At 41.9% G+C, this 17,189-nt stretch overlaps 1 protein-coding gene across 3 annotated transcripts; it reads right to left on the reverse strand.

The window, feature by feature from the left end:
* Positions 1-444: 444 nt before the first annotated feature.
* XPNPEP3 (X-prolyl aminopeptidase 3) lies at positions 445-17,182 on the reverse strand. Of its 3 annotated transcripts, XR_002114095.2 has the most exons (12): positions 17,053-17,182; positions 15,976-16,092; positions 12,999-13,406; positions 11,582-11,784; positions 11,064-11,126; positions 8,351-8,464; positions 5,928-6,013; positions 5,136-5,319; positions 4,128-4,277; positions 3,534-3,654; positions 3,229-3,326; positions 2,590-2,676 (listed from the first exon to the last, which is right to left on the reverse strand). XR_002114095.2 is itself a non-coding variant. In XM_019614595.2 (11 exons), the coding sequence occupies exons 1-11, from the start codon at positions 17,096-17,098 to the stop codon at positions 2,510-2,512; spliced, it is 1,659 nt and encodes a 552-aa protein (XP_019470140.1). In that variant the 5' UTR covers positions 17,099-17,182; the 3' UTR covers positions 445-2,509. The 3 variants fall into 3 exon arrangements, 2 of the variants coding, with proteins under 2 accessions (XP_019470140.1, XP_010708892.1); XM_019614595.2 differs by lacking the exon at positions 3,229-3,326 and having other exon boundaries at positions 445-2,676; XM_010710590.3 differs by lacking the exons at positions 3,229-3,326; positions 4,128-4,277 and having other exon boundaries at positions 445-2,676.
* Between the last annotated feature and the right edge of the window lie 7 nt (positions 17,183-17,189).

A 17,189-nucleotide genomic window follows, 5' to 3' on the forward strand; every position in this document is an offset into this window, starting at 1 on the left:
TTTCAGCTGGTAACACTCAAATTTGATACATTCTATTGAATGCACTCTTATGGAGCAACAGATTCAAAACATTTGCAGCAGTTTATGCTGAAGAAATGGCTAGAAACTCTGCAAGATTTGTAGGATACGGAGCAACTCACAGCCTGAATCAGGCACTTTGCATGGCAGAGCACAGCAGTCAGTCCTAGCAGATCCAGTACTCCCCATCCAGACACTTCTTTACTGACAAAAATTCTTCAACATTCCTAAGATCAACTGGTGTTTGCAAGTTGCAGGAGAAAAAGAAATCCGTGTTTGTCTATATTTGACAAAGTTATCTGAAGTACAAGATAGTTTACAGACCATTTATAAATCTCTCTGAAAAACAATGGTTTCTGAAGTTTTTAAATCATTTTAATAGCCATGCAACTTGATGGCTCAATAAATGACCTTCTAGAAAACGTATTATTTTTAAAATCACTTTTTAATATGTATTCCAAAGGCTTATTTACAGTACATCTAACCACTAACTCTGCAACTAAGCACATGTGCAGATGTGGTCATCAGCAGACACATGTATTTTCAGCTACTTACATAGCTCCAAAATCCAAGATATTTCCCAGTTGGTATGGCTCTAACAGGTGCAAATGGAAGAAAAATGGGTTAGACTGGAAGGACATCAAAAGTAACGATCAGTTCTTTGCAACCACACTTGACAAGCCTCCCTTCTAACAGTTTACACTGTGAGGCACAAATATCTAACCATAACTTCCATCAGAGATTAGTAGATTTTCTCTTCTAGGTGAAGCTTGATACATTAAACCTTGTGAAAGCACTCATTTTTGATCATATTTAAAAAACAAAATTACAGTATGTCTTGGCTGCCAGATTAACACCTTGGTGGCTGCACTCTGCTTCCATTAAAAACAGTGGGATATGCATGACACTGCCTGGCCTTCATTAAGTCAAATGAAACAAAGAAAAATAAAAAAGGGAGATTAAAAAGAAATTGCTCTAGGTTACACAGCAACAGAGCCAGAAGTCAAACTCAGGAACTCTGACTACCATTGCTTACATCTACTGTGGGGATTTAAATGGGAACAAATAGGAAGAGGCAATGACTAAGAAGAAAAGCGGGCGTTAGGAAATTATGATATTATGGTGCATCAAGACAAGAGAATAGAGGAAGAGAATTAAAAAAGCAGCGGAGAGGAAAAATACCTAAAGCTGCAATTAGAAAGGAAAATAAAGATGATACAAAGAAAAAGCCAACATGTAACAGGAGACATATTATTAGAGACATTTTTCAGATGTTAAATAGTTGACTGTCAAGATATCTTCAGGAAATACACAGACAGCATGTTTGCCTCAAATAGGTATATTTACTGTGGCATTACAATGGTTTGGGTGATATGCTGTTGCTGACAGGAAGTCTTCTCTTTACTCCTCATCCATCCTTGGCACAAGTCACATTTGCAGCTGCCTCAAAAATATTATCACAAAGCATTCATTACTGATGGCATTTGGCAAAACCTAAAACCCAGCAGTGCTCACGCCCTCAGTGTTCTGAAAAGGCAAATTATTTCAAATAAGTGGTATAAAACTTGCAATTCTTCATGCTGCTTTCTTCACAAATGCACTGCTGAAGTGGCTGACAGAGCAAAAACCAGAAGGATGCTGTGACTGTCCCAGAACTGATCAACTCACATCCAGGTGACAACCAGCATCCTGCCAGTGGAGCCCGGCACAGCCAACATGTTACTGGCTTCACAGGGCAGTGGCAGGCTCAGAACAGGGCCTGGAATGGTGATCTGTGATAAAAAGAATGGAATGTGGAAGACAAGAATGAACAACCTCCAGAACTCAAACGTTTCAATAAGCTGAAAGACTACATGAGATGTTTTCCTCTGCTGTTGGCTTATTTTGCATCTGTTTGAACCAAGCCCAAAGATATCCTTATTCTTAAAATAATAAAAGCACTCTGCGCAGGCTTCAGGCTACCTCCCAAACTCATCTTCCCAACTACCAAAACCTCTCCACCCAGGGTTCTAAAGTCAAAGGTGTTTGAAATGATTTTATTTTCCAAAAGCAGCATTTTTCAGAATTTCACTTTTAAATTCTGACTATTGTGTAATTACTGCAAAAGGATAAAACAACAGGACCCTGGTCTCAGCAGTTGCACTACTGCATCCGTAGAGGAACCAGACTGAAGCTCTGCTACTGTCCATCTATCCAAGGGCATCAGAACAGACGGACCCACACAACACAGGGATGAATCCACCCCAGTGTTCTGCAACAGCTCAATATCAGCACTAGTCAAATCAGAAGGAAAATACACATAGAAAAGGTTGCTTTGCTTTTCAGCACTCAGTGCCAGAGTCTTTTGCATTCCGCCTCCCAGCCTCAGCTTTGGAAACAGCCATCAACTGTCCACACTCTCCATCATTTGACAAGTGCAGCCAGTTACAGGGTTCTGCATCCCTGGAGGCATGCATCTCCTGAGGAGGATGCAAGAGGCAGAGGAGGGGCATCATGAGCTGCGGCCACAGATCTGCTCGATATCGTAGATCTCTTTGGGACAGTCAGCAGACAAGATGAGAGGCGAATCGTCTGCTATCACAACATCATCCTCAATGCGTACACCAATGCCACGAAATCTCTCCGGGGCACTCACATCATCTTCAGGGATATAAAGTCCTGAAAGAAAGGAGGGAATTAAAACATGCCACACTCTCCAAAACACCTTTCCCTCACTGCACCCACCATAAGAACAGGGTTTGCTTTTCAGCAGTATAAGAAGAATTTGACCTTGAAGAAGTTTAATAAGGAAAACTGCTCTCTTTCCTCTCAACCACAGCAGCTGGTAAACAAAGAAAGGGAAGTATCTGACAGTGCCTACGGACATCAGCACGTTAATAAAAACTTCCACAATTACAGCTGGTCCTTTGGCACTTTTTGCTCTCAATACTGTGTTCACAGTGATGATTTTAACAGTGTTCCAAATAGAAAGAGAGAAGAGCCAAGAATTAAATATCAGTTTTCATCTGACAGCTCCAAAATAGGTGACGAGTGGAAATAAATACTCACTGTGAAATGTCTCGTTTGCAAAGATAAGTTGTGAATGCTTGTAATTGCGGGCTGCAAGGCTCAAGAGGAACTTACACTATAAGTGACTGGTAGTAGTTTAGTTACAATAACACAGACCACAGCACAAATGAATTTACTCTGCTTCTCTGCACTGCAACTGACCTGTAATGCTGAGGATCAAATGCCAGCAGTCTTAAGTTCTAAATTATTCTGTCTCTTGCTGCACAGACACTTTCTGAGAATTCATGCCCACACGTTGGCTGTATTTGAAATGGAAACACAATTTTCAAATATTCTAATATTTTTGGGAGGGGTGTAAGACAAGGTTTTCTAACACTTCAATCATTTTCAAGTTCAACAGGAAGGGACTTGAATGCTTTGGTCAGAAGAAGCAACTAGCAACTCAAAGTAGTACTGTTATCCTCAGTGTTATATGATTTTGTCCACCACTGACTGTATCTTTTTACCTGGTTCAATGGTTATCACCATGCCTGGCTGGAGCGGGACAGACCGGGATATATCTGGGGTATCATGAACATCCATGCCCAAGTAATGGCCCACATGATGTGGGCAGTACCTTCGAACAGCCTGACAGAAAACAAAGCAAGTGTTATGGAGGTAATTAAATGCAGCCAATCTGTTGTTCAAATGCAGAAGATGGGAAGAAGAAAGACAGCGGTTATGCGCCGTGCTTAGTTATCTGCTTGTCTCTGGGCCCTTGATTTACCAGAACTGAAGGGCCCTCAAAACCTAACAGTACCAACTGCCTATTCTGAATGCCTTTCCACTCAAGCACAAGCTTAAGCACATCCACACCTTAGCATGACAGGCAAAGACTTCAGTTTTTATGTCACTGACCTTTGCTGCCCAAACCTTCCCATCCCTTAACCATCCACACCCTGTGTTGCTCCTATCAGCAGACCCCGACAAATGGCAGCAGCCAGCACAGCTGCGAGGTGCTGTGGTGAAGCAGTCACCTATGCATTAAAGAAAAGAAGCAACGCCAATTTCATTCAGCAGGTACAGCAGGATTTTAACCCATTTCTACTGGGCACTCTTACCACCTCCCCTTGCACCATCCTAATCACTCCCTCCAGAGAGGAGCGCCCCTCAGCAGGAATCAAAGAGCTAATTCCTCCTCTGTCCCCCAGCTCCTCATATTCGCTGGGGACTGAGCGGCAGACGTTGCTCTCATCTGGCTGTGCTGCCACCTGCCGAGAGAAATTGGCATGATCGCCTCCATTCGGAGGCGAGAACTTGTACTGTTACCGTACTGACACAGTAGGACAATTAAATCTGGCAGAAATTCATACTGCTGCCAAAGGGATAGTTCTGTCACCTGGTCCCTGCCATCTTTCTGGTACTGGCATCAGCAATCATGCAGATTTGCGGTGAGTGGGACCAGAAAACTTTTCTAATGGCAAAACAATCCTATTTTACCTGCAGGTTTAGCTCCAAGGCAGCCCAGTTCCCCACTGTGTTCTGCAGATAATTCTGTGAATCCCAGCAGTGACACAGAGAGGTGCGGAAGAGGCAGCAGGTGGAAACACTGAGAAATTGGGCTGCACTTTTTGGTGGCACTGCAGATTAATGTTATTTTAAACAAATCTCAAAACTCTGACTAATTGCCTGCAGTTGACCCTGCACGCAGCCTTCTGTATCAGTGCCAACATTTCCCAAGGTCTGTTTGGATTATTTATATTTTAAAGCTACATCGACATTAATAAGTAGTGCAGACCAGTGGGAATGGATTTGCAGAGGGAAAAAGCAAGTGTCAGAGAACAGTATCCTCACTGCGCATCTGTAAGGCCTGGATGTTATTTCAGACTAAATCGTGGGCTGAATGCCCATTAGGGGTTGAAACAAATCTTCAAGTTTAGCCTCACCTGAAAGAAATCCAGTCCAGCACTGAGACCAGACCACAACATGAATTAAAGCACATTAAGTAGGGATAATTAAAAGATTCACTTCAAAAACATATTCCTGATCTAAACCAAAGCCACTAACATAACCTACAGATGCAACAATCACAGTGGGGAGAAGCTGGATTAAAAAAAACATTCAGGTACCTTAAAGAAGTGGCTGTCAGTGATGCTGCTCTTTAGGATCCCCAAGTCTTTCAGCTTCTGTCCAATAAGGCTCAGCATGAGGCTGTAGATATTTTCTAGACTCATACCTGGGGAGCAGAGGCTCAGGCAGGACTTCTGGATGTCCAAGACAGCCTGGTACAGTTCTGCTTGAGGTTTGGTGAACCTGCAAATCATTGAGAAAAGGAACAAAGCACATTTCTCACAATGAAGTCCTCCACCCAGAAGCTATTTTAGAGACAAACTCAGTTCAGTGCTGAAGCAAGGAAAGTCAGAAAGGAAAGCAACTGTCTCCTTATGGGAAATGCCAGACAAGGTATCACTGAGACATGCCCTTCAACACACTGGGTAGAGGCAGGGTTTCTGCTTGACTTCCTTACCCGAAAGCAAGCCAAGGCAACACTACTGCTGGAGACAGAACACACTTGAGCCCAACATGCAGGAATCAAACACACAACCACAGGGACACTGCACCAGCCATGTACTGGTCAGCTAAATTGCTGTTCTAATACTCTGCCCAAGGAACAGCTGAATGCACACAAACCATCCCTTCTCTTTAAACATACCATAATACCTGAAAACAGCAGTAATTAATGAAGCAGTGGGAAATACAGCTTCTCACACTGAAGGATTTGTTTATATAATTTCATTCTCCCAAAGAACTACAGAATGGGACATATTTGAGCTATTGTCACAGACTACAAACATACACTCAGACTGCGCATTATTGAAGAGCTTCTCACATTCCTTCAAAACAGCCTTGTCATAACATACCTTCCATTGATGGGCCAGGTTCGTGTGATGTCGCTTACATAGCAGGAGGACTCACATCCGCCATCTAGCAAGACCATTTCACCATCCTGAGAATAACAGGGAAAAATGCCGTGTGGATCAGTGGGTATTAAGTGAACTGATTTCTCAGAGAGGAGGAAAGGAGATGATGCAGTGATTTTTGCAAAGCAGCTGCAGAGATGTGAACTCCTTTTGCAGAACAACACGCCAGCTGCTATTACTTATAAATAGGCTACTGCAGTTGGATTGCTTCTCTGCAAGAGTCTCTCACTATTAGGCTTATCTATAATCTGAGCTCTAACACACCGATGTCGAACACTTTGAAGTAAAAAAGACATTTCCCTTGAACTATTCTGTGCTCTGAGATATCAGCCCCATTGACACTGGAACTCCTATTCCAGCAAATTATACAGCTGACTCCTTTCACCACTAGTTCTCTGCTTGTGACTGAGACAGAAAGGTTTTGTAAGGAAAAAAAAAAAGGTTTCTGAGCTACCTAGAAGATCATTAACGAGTAAAAATATTAGCCTTGTCACAAGATCCAGCAAAATAACTTCTCTGATAGTATATCACTACCGTAGAATTGCTGTTTAATAATTTGTACCATCTTTCTTCTTCTCTTCTGCAGCTTTCTTGACTGCTCTAAGATATACTTCTGAATTTGTCTGGTGATGAAAAACAGACTTCTGGAGATACAAGTCTCCAAATCAGTTCAGCAAAACTGTCCTATGTCAATCAAATTGCTGACTGCACATCTTCCAAAAAAAGCAATGCCAAAAAGACCGAGGTCCAAGAACAAACCCACTGCCTTACTTTTCCTCCTTAAAGGCGTGAGAAACAACTAAGAGCAATCAGATCTGTGAAAACTTTGGATTTAATTATCTGTGGATTTACCTTCCTTCCATGATTACTTTATATAGAGACTTTCATAGAGATTTATTCTACAGGTCAGTGACAGTGCCAGCAGCCTTGGTGTGGCATGACAAAGAATAATTCCAGCATATTAATGGAAAAAAGAATAATGCTAGCATTGCTTCCATTGCTAGCTACTGTCGATATGTGTCACACACACACTGTACAGAAACTAGAAGTGAGATGGTCTCACTACTACTTTCCATTTAAACCCTATTTAAAGCTTTTTCAAAACAGCTGGTTCAATTATTTAAGTAAAATATGAAATTATAGTACCTGTCCTAAGTAACATTCTAATGGCTAAGGAAATTCAGCCTGTGGTCTGACTGTTCACTGCCTTGTTATGTCAAGTATTTTGTCCTCTTTCTTTAAAGCTGAGTCCACTAAGTGATGGACTGAAGTCCACATCTGGCCATACGCAGCCTTCAGATACCTTCTGACTTAGATACCTTGTCAGCCTATTTGGCAACAAGATGTGTAAGAGGCAGCTCATAAAGGAAAAGTCAGGTTTATGAGTTTAACCTCCTACTTGCTAGTTTAGAAGAAAAACAAGTGACAGTTGCTTAACAGATCAACTTTAACAGAAGCAACTGAAGTTACACGTGCATGCCTGACCTTGGATGACAGAACAACAAAAGAGGTTTATTTCTGCCAAAAACAGTCTGTCATATCTTTTGTAAATGTGTCTCTACAGATCATTTCAAGGTCTGCTTGTATGCCAGCTTCAAGAAAAAACAATGCTAGCAAGAAGAGTTTCATCCTGCATTAACGTGAAACATAAATACGCTCCAGCAAAAATACCGAATAGAGCAGTGAGGTAAGTATTCTGCTTCTCAGAATACTTACCTGAATCTAAAGGTGTTTTATCAGGAAAGCTGGAGAGGGTTCAAATCAATGCTACGAATAATCAAAATATATTCATTAATACATTAAGTTACCTACAACTATCTAATTCGTCTCTCATTGTTTAATGCTAGACCTTTCTTGTTCCCCTTCCCTGCTTTATTGGCCTACATGGTGTCTGAAATGCATTTCAGCCTAGCCAGAGAAGGAATGCACTACTGCACCTTTGGTTGCAAGGCAAGGTCAAGAAATGCAAGTGACAGCAGAAGGATTCCAGAGTGCTTTTACTCCGTCTGCTACAGCTGTCCTCTCATTTGTGAGGGCAGCAATTCATCCAGTACTGCACCACCGAAACATGGTGTGGAGCTGGCACCCTTGCTAAATTAAATATTTACAAGCTTGTTTCCACGTCCTTCCACCTTACAGAAAATACAGCAGCAAGTGCATAGAAGAGAGAAAGAGACCAGAAGGAATGAAGTTAATCTATCACTGACAGTAAAGCTTACCAGGAGAGAATCCCTTTCCCCCGCTAACTTGAAAACATTGAAGTGTTTTGATCTGTTCAGCCAAAGCAGATCAGCAAGGGGATGCATATGGGGACAGTGTGTCACATAAATACACTTCAAGTAACTGGACGGCATATGGTTTACCTTAATGAGCTGATTGTTCTTCACGTAGTGCAAAGTGTTTGATCTATTGCCACCAGCAACAACAGGCGGGTAGGCCAAGATGTCAGCACCACGAGCTCGGCACTCAAATTCAAACTGCAATACCAATTCAAAGAGGAGGAGATTGTTAGTGCTGATCCTGATGATTAACTGCCCTGGAGCTATTATGATTCATGTCCTGCAAATCTTTTTTTAATTTGTACTACGCAAAGTGAAACTGTGAAGTGACTTCATCACATGGAAGCAGCCTAGAAAGTTTTCCAGAGCACTGGAGAAAATACCACAGAACTACCCATTTTTCAAGAGAGCATTTTAAACCTACATACAATCTCATGGAAGCTCTCCCTGGTACAAGCATACTGCATCAGAAATTCATTATGTTATCATAAATCCACGTGAGGATTTGATCCTACATAAAGTTTCACTGTTAGTTGCTGCACAGGTTTGCAAATTATCCATGAAGACAACAGCTGTGTTTTGATGTTTAGCATACTTAGAGCAGTAATGAATAAAAAGGTTATAAAGCATGACAAAAAAAAAAAGTTTTAATTCAAGAGCTTTACCTTTCTTCAGAGATAAGCAGATGAAATGAATAAACTTGTCTATAAAGCCCCTCTATATCCTCAGTATACTACTAGCTTGTCTTTTCTGTAATTAGCAAAAGCACGTGGGACAGAATACTCCAGAATGCCTACACGTAGTGAAGAAGATTTTATGATCCTGATGCGGAGTGGAAAACTGAGCTGTAAAATACACTAAAATTAAAATGATTTTCCTTACAAGTTGGACGTGTGTCTCAGTGCCACATCAGCACAGGCCCATCTGTGTCAGAATGGAAGGTCAAATCCTGTTGATGTAACTCAAACATGCATCTCACTGCATTTCCTTGCCAAATGTGCAGGCAGGTGTCTACATTGCTTTAAGATAACTATGATAAGCTGATGTAATGAGAGGCTAGAGTCAAGAGAAGCAGGCTTTACAAAATGTCTTATATGCACTTCCATCTTGTACAATAAAATTGTTTCATATAATACAATGATAACTGTGTCTCCAGTTTTGTTTAGCTGGTTTTGTAGGAAAGTATGGTAGAAAAAGACATCAATAGCAGATGAATTTAGACCTTCAGTAAAGGTGAGGAAAACACTGCTGAAGAATTCCTTGCACTTACTTTGTTGCAAAAGCTGCAGAAGCAGACACTACACTGCTAACAAGTTATACACGAATTAGATACACCCTTCTTCAGATGTGAAAGGTGAAATTCTTCTGTATACAAAAGTGAGTCTTCACTGAAATGGTCTCCCAAAGTCATCCCAAACAACCTCCCAGCTAGGAAGAACTCCTTCAATAAATGAAAATTCGCTTTTTTCCCATTTTTCCACAAAACTCCAGCTGTTGGGTTTTTTTTCCCCTCCCTCATTGCCTTGGTGATAGTTTGTAAAATGAATAGTAGAAAACAAAGTGCATTTGATTTACACAGGTAACAAAATCACAAACCTTAAAGGAAGTAATTTCTTGAACCTCACAGCTCTGTATTAAGCAAAAAGCAGACAACTAAAACATAAAAGTAACTTATTTCCTTTCTCAATTATCATATCTGTTGCACGATTTATCATCAACAGTGAATTATCTTTATTGCAGATATAATCTCTCTGCATGTTCAGTAAGAAGAAGAAGATCCAAATGTCCCAGAATTCTCACTGATTCTGGGTGGAAACGGTAAAAAAATTCCTCTACTGAAAGCTTATGTTCAAAGTCAGGATTTTTCATTTACTGGGCTGGTATGTCTCCAGAGCTATCAGTCTGCGTAGATAAGGCACACTTTGGACTCTTGTCCATGAGACACACTTACTCAAACACAGATGTAGCCAACCCTCTCTTTTACAACTTTTCTGGAATTAGCTGTTATGTTTTGTCTCCCCCTTTATCTCTTATTTTCTTTAGGCGTCCTCATCCTTCTTCCTCACGGCTTTCCTTTGCTTTTTCTCCCACACAGAAACTTCCCTCACATAAATTGTGCACTCCTTTAACCAAATCTTCCTGTAGTAGCTTCCCACCATCACTGACGGGATTACTTCGTGTCTTGCCGCAACACTCAAGGTGCTCTGAAGAATCAGACCAGCATCTTCAAAGAGGGACTAGAGAAGAAGCTTACTTTCCAGTTGACTTTACCCATCCCCCACCTTTTTTTTAATGCCTTTAAATTCATAATAATCATTTGTGGTGCTTTGATTCCATCTTTATTGACTCTTGGAAATAAAGACAACGAACAAAAGACCTCCAGGAAGAATATTTTGTCCTCAGCGTAAGAGAACTGAACTTTGGAGCCCATCCATATCTGAGAGCAACAGTTCTAGTATGGCTACCAGGTACAAGATATATATCCATAGGGGAAGAAAAACATTTTTGCTATTATAAGCCCCAAATTGGGATTCTGTTGACATCTCCAAGCACACTCCAAAACAATCTGCTGCAACAGTGCAACTCTTTATATCTTTATAAATCAAAAGAGTTATTCAAACAAGGCTACAGTTCTTGACTGAGGGGAGTTTGGGGTATGCCCAAGGCACCATGAGAGTTGGGTGAAAGACAGATATTTATTTCTCTTTCATTATAGGGAGATTTGATATTCCTAATTTCCTGGAAGAGTAAGAAACACTTAACCCTTCCATCCCACCTCCAACAATGACACACTCACCTTTGCATACAGAAAGGCTTCATCAACTGGAGATTTTCTGGCAAACATTGTCTCTATGAAAGCCTACAATAAATAAATAAACAAATAAAAGGACCTTTCAGTTAATAAAGGACCTGCTGTTACCTGCTGTCTTTTGGGAATACATAAAATCAGCTGTTTCCTTGAAAATAATGGAATAAATGGAGAAGAAAGTAGCACGAGGAAGGAGAGGAGAAGTTGGGGAGACGGTATAAGGGGCAATGCTGTTCCAGAATAAACACAACTTTAAAACAAAGTCTAACACCTGCTGGCTCATTTTGGCTGAAGTTACGTTAATTGAGAGAAGCTAGTGATACATGCTGTCTTCCTGTGTCTCCTTGTGATGTGGAGGGAGCTGAGCCCAGCTAATAGCTGAGAAACAGCAGTTCAGTAACTAAGATCAGATCTTATCCTTCCAACCTAACTCATGCTATAACACCTCTCCGCTTTCTTGTCTAAAGGAATGCACTGGCTCTTTCTGAGAGTATACAACTGTGTACCTCTGATGTCACTCGTCCAGCTATTTTCATCCTTTCAATCTCTGCAGGAGATTTGATCAGCCGAAGGTTTTGCACTAGATGCCGGATGCCTTGGATGTGATTTTTGCTCCGAGCTTTTATCTCAGCCAGGGGCTGCATATAGTCAGTGTGCAGTTCTTTATGCACTGGTTTAGTCACATCATACCACACCTTGTTTGATTCACCTGGAATACAAAACAAATGTTGATGCAGATGAAGATAAATTCAGAAATTTCATCCACTGTACAAAATCACTCCTCCTAAGCTAGACCTGTAGCTGCACTGGTAATTTTCTCTGAATCTGTATTTACAGATCATATATTTACTGTCAGATAATACCAGAGATTCCTTTAAAATCCAGAAAATTAGCAATGCATAACATGTAGATTTGACAAATCCCCATTTGTATGCAAATTTTGGGTTTTCTGATCATCGCTGATCTTGCACAGGTGAATGTAGCTTGCGTATCAAAGTTGCAGTGGTGTAGGCAAGCAAATCACTGCACTGCAGTGGGACATGTTTTGAATCATTCTCTTATTTATCCACTGCATGGATTCAGGGTCATTATTGACCATGCTTCAGTATATCTTTGGTGAGCAACTGCTTATTTCAGCCATTTTATTTCAGCTTGCTGAGGGCAAGCATATTTACCTATGTGAAAATTCATTTAGAACATCAGAATTAGCACCCATTTCCCCATAGGAACATTTTTAATGGGAACAAAGGTGAGAGAACTAACAAACTCTCTTGATGGATCATTTTTCAAGTCTATTATGACTGAATTCCTTCAAGTTTCCAGTGCTTCAGAGTGGTTCTGGCCTTACTGGCAAAGAAGATGTGCCTAAAACAACACATGCTCTCTTGTTTATTCTGTTCCTTTCTTGTCAGCGCGTACCCAAAAAACTCAGGTCACATTTGAGAGGCAGAACCCATGAGAAGTAGTTCTGCATCACCTCACTGGACTTCCAAAGAAAATATAATGGATATCAAAGATGTCAGCCTAACCAAAATTTTCTGTGAATAGGCCAAACACAGAATAATAGGCAGGAGCAGCAGAACGCCTCTTACTTGCACAGACCACCTCTCAGTTTACAAGTACTGTCACTGAGATCATGTGGGACAGAAGGTGGGAATTCATGCTGGTTAGCTTTAGATGCCTAAATTAAGATCCTGCATCTTTTCTACAGTCATCCAAGAGGAATATATTACTTCTAATGAGAGTATCTTAAAGCACTTACATGAGACCCTCCTTGCTTCCATTACCAATACAGGCTCACAGATTAGCTATTTAAGGGAGGAGCCTACACCTACTCAGCACAGTTTCTTCCCAGAACTATTAAGATGTACCATTCAGACCCTACAATCCACGCCTCATCTCATCCCCCTTCATTTTTGTTACCTTTCAGCTTGGCCACCAAGTGCCCGAACTCCTCAATAGTGTAAGCTTCATCTACTCCTGTCAGAGCGATGGCCCCATCTGTGCCTGACCTGGGCCCGTCCCACAGCTCTCGGCTCGGATCCCTCCGGGGCACAAAAAGCATGGCCTTGTGAGAGGGCAGCGCCTTGCCAGGAAGGCTCTGCAGCACCAGGATGCTGTCAGGCTCCTGGAACCCACAGAGATACAGGAAGTTCGTGTCCTGGTGGAAGACGTAGGGGATGTCATTGCTCATGTAGTACATGGGGTTGGATAGCAGAATCACTGTGTGGTCCAATCCTTCCCAGCCTTGGGCTTCCTTCTGGATCAATGTCATCAGTTTGTGCCGGCGAAGAGAATATTCCACCTGTGACAATCCTGGGGTTACCTCTCCTATGACCAAAAAAAAAATACAAATCAGAACAAAAATTCAAGTCCCTCATGATATTCTACTATTCACATGCATGATTTCTGCTTGCTTCTTGATGCCTTTCATATGCATGGCTTCACTGCAGTCCCTGCTAGCCTTTCCACTGCTCTCTCCTACATCTTCTCAGCTCTCACCCCTGCAGCACATCCTTGCTTACTCTGCTCTTCCACTGTGCAAAAGGTAGGAATTTCTTTTAAACACTTAGATTTTCTTGATATATATTTCTGTGCAAAGGCAGAAATCACAGAACTTGGTAGATCCAGACAATCAGCCACAGCATTCTGTGAACAGAAGTTTGGTAGAAATGATTTTCAGAAAGATAAGGAAAAAAGAAGAGAGCAAGGCAAACTGAACTTTGCTGAAAACAGATTTATTTTTTTTTATAGCATTTGGACATTGAACCAAAGATTACCTCCTTACTCTGAGCACTGATTTCCTCAGACAAAGCTAGAATGTCTGTTCAAATACACACTAAGTCAACTCATAAAGTAAGTAGTCCTAAACTCTAAGGGGCAGACTGAGAGTTAGATACAGGGAGAGGAGTCAGAAACACAGACGTTCTCCCTACAGGAGTCCAAGCAGAAGGAAACCATGACCTACAGGCTGGCATCAATCTGATTAAGAGAAGGAATCTTTTCTCAGGAAGATGTAGCTGCTCTCAATAATTAAAGACCTGGATTTTTCTGAAGCTAAATATTATATTCCAAATGACTCTAAACAAATGTTTCCTTTGATGAAAGTCTGTTTCACAGTGTACCAGTCACAAAGGACAAGTGAAGCAATCAAGAGATCACCAAAAGCGGACTGAAGTCGAAAGAACAACCAACAACTGTCTAAGTATATATTTTTAAGAACTGAGATTCCTTAACTGTGCTATAGACTCAGACATGAACCTTCTGAGTGCTTTGGCTAATATCCTATTTTAAAATAGATTGCATTTTCATACTGCTAAATTATAATTTCATACACTTTCTCTACTCCTTAAGGTAGTAGGAAAGTGTAGGAAAGAAAATCAAAATTTGACTGTTACTGTAAATGGATTCTTGCATGAGTAGGGCAAGAGGGGGAGGCTCTATCCAGCTTGTTTGTCTCTGACAAAAAAAAAAAAAAAAAATCAAAGAAGTGACACTTTCCATTTGCATTAAACTTTACAGCTTGGTATTTGGGGTAGAAATTTTCTTACTTTGTTTTATCTATAGATGTAGAATGACATAGAATACAGAAACTGTTTCAGTGCAACCTGATTCCACATTTCTGCAATATTATACTGCATATTTCCTATGCTCCACTACGTTCCTGTCAGCTAACTACTGCAAACAGTCCAGTAGACTGCAATAGAGTGGAATCTGGGAACCTCAGTTGCCTTCCAACCGTGAGGCCTGGAGTCCTCTTTGCGTTGAAGGCATTTTCTTTTAAAATTAATAATTGCAGCACAGCAACGTCATCTTATTTCTGTAGAAAGGCTGAGAGTCCTGGGACTATTCAGCCTTGAGAAGACTGAGAGGGGATCTTAACAATGGGTGGGAGTCAAATGGATGGGGCCAGGCTCTTTTCAGTGGTGTGAAGCAATAGAACAAGGGGCAGTGGGCACAAATTGGAACACAGGAAGCTCCATACAAACATCAGGAAAAAATTCTTTATCATGAGGGTGACGGAGCACTGGAACAGACTGCCCAGAGAGAATGTGGAGTCTCCTCTGGAGATATTCAAAATCCTCTTGTACTCTCTCCTGTGCAACTTACTCTAGAGAACCTGTTTAAGCAGGGGAGTTGGACTCCATGACCTCCAGAGGTCCCTTCCAGCTCCTAAGATTCTGTGGCTCCGTGAAAGTAATTCCTCCTATTTTACTGCGTTGGTCCATGACAACAGAGGTGAATGGTGGTGGTACGGCAAAAGAGGTTGAACCTTCTCACCAATATTCTGTTGCATTTTGTTGCTGTGCTACAGATGGCAGCAAAGGGGCATTCTGACAAAATGGTGTCTGCTACGGAAGAGCTCATGAAGCTAAGGTGTGTTATTAAATTCCTCCATGTGGAAAAATGGCACACAATGACATTCATTGATGCTTGTTGAACGTTGATGGAGAACAAAGTGTGGATGTGAGCACAGTGAGGTGGAGGTGGGTGGTGTATTTCAGCAATGGTGACAGTGACGTGCAAGACAGGCCATGTTACAGAAGGCCATGCAGATTTTTACAAGCGCAGCATGCTGGCTCTTGTTCACTGCTGGTGAAATTGCATCACTAATGGTAGCAACTATGTTGAGAAATAGTGTTTAATTGAGAGAATTTGCTCTATCAAGTAGCGTTATTGTGCTCTTTGTATCTGTTGCAGTTTCTAGGGAAATAAATAAGAGATGTTTCTTTCAGAGTACTTTAGGAGTGATCTACATGGTAAATTAAGCTAATCATAAACAGATGAAATCACAGACACGTGTACGATGCAACAGAACAATATTCTGTCCTAAGCACCACAGAAAAGCAGAGAAAAGAAAGAATGCCAGTGACTGAATCATGCTGAGCATGAACCTAACCTGGTTTAAGTAGGTGTGGGTGCGTGAAGGGGCTGGGTTGGCCCAAATACCGGTTTGGAATCTTCTTCTGTTGGGCTGGCTGGATGGAGAATCTCCGGAGAACACATGACTTGCAAACTAGAGGAAAAGAAATGCACCATGTCAAAGGAAAAGAACTTTCCAATTAGAAAACGTTAAAATTATAATCAAGTGACTTTACTCCTAGTAGCATTTACTTACCTCGTATCACAAAAATATCCCTATTTCACTTTCCAATATGTTATATTGTCAGACTGAAAGCAGTTTCTCAGAAGTATGGCTGTGTATCCCATTTCCAAACCCACATACAGCCAAGCAGGAAATTTTTAAAAGGAATTACATGCGTGCACTGTACTTGGGAGCTGTGGGAGTGCACAGTAAAACAAAAGCTAAAATTAAACAGTTGAAACAACTTTACCAACTTTGGATTTCTGTCACAGCTGATGGAGATGACAATGAGCCTAATGGCTGACGTTCAGGGAATTGTTTGCCTTTTGTTTTGCCTGCCACACCAGTTTGTGCTGCCATGCCACAGGACCAGGTTCTGAGAACAGACATAACCAACTCTTTATGAGCATAAGCAGGTCTGAAGCTGCCTCACACAGCAGCACCACTCGACTGAGACTGCTGAGGGAGCAGTGTGACACTGCTGACTGGGGTTACTTACACAGCATGACTGATAATCCCAGTTTGAAGCACTTGCTGTGCGATGACTTACTGGAATAACAGCCCAGAGATCCAGGCCAGGAAGTATAGTTACAGACTGAACCGCAAAAAATGAAAGTTTTTCCAGCATCTCTACCCACAGAGAGGACCACCAAGTATGTCGCCACAGGACAACACAACTAAGCGTTAAATAAAGCAATACTGTGAAGGCATTAGGAAGCTTTCCAAATCGTCGTTTTATTTCCCGAACAACGGTAGCTTCGGATCCAACCTCGCCTGTGACCCCACACCCCTCCCACCCACCGCAGCGCCCAGCAATAACGCCCGGCAGCGCGGCAGCCCCGGGGCTGGCAGGGCCCAGAGGCACCGAATCACTGCGGAGGAATCTCTGACCTGCAAGGCCGCGCCAGCCCCTCACCGCCGCCAGCAGGCGCGACATGGCCGGGGGGGGCCTTCCCCCAGCGTGGCGCCGCGCTGTGACCGCATCAGAGAGCGCCGTGCCGCCATCTTAGGCGCCCGCCGAGGCCGCC

The sequence above is a fragment of the Meleagris gallopavo genome, chromosome 1, assembly GCF_000146605.3.
Source record: "Meleagris gallopavo isolate NT-WF06-2002-E0010 breed Aviagen turkey brand Nicholas breeding stock chromosome 1, Turkey_5.1, whole genome shotgun sequence".
NCBI lineage: Eukaryota > Metazoa > Chordata > Aves > Galliformes > Phasianidae > Meleagris > Meleagris gallopavo.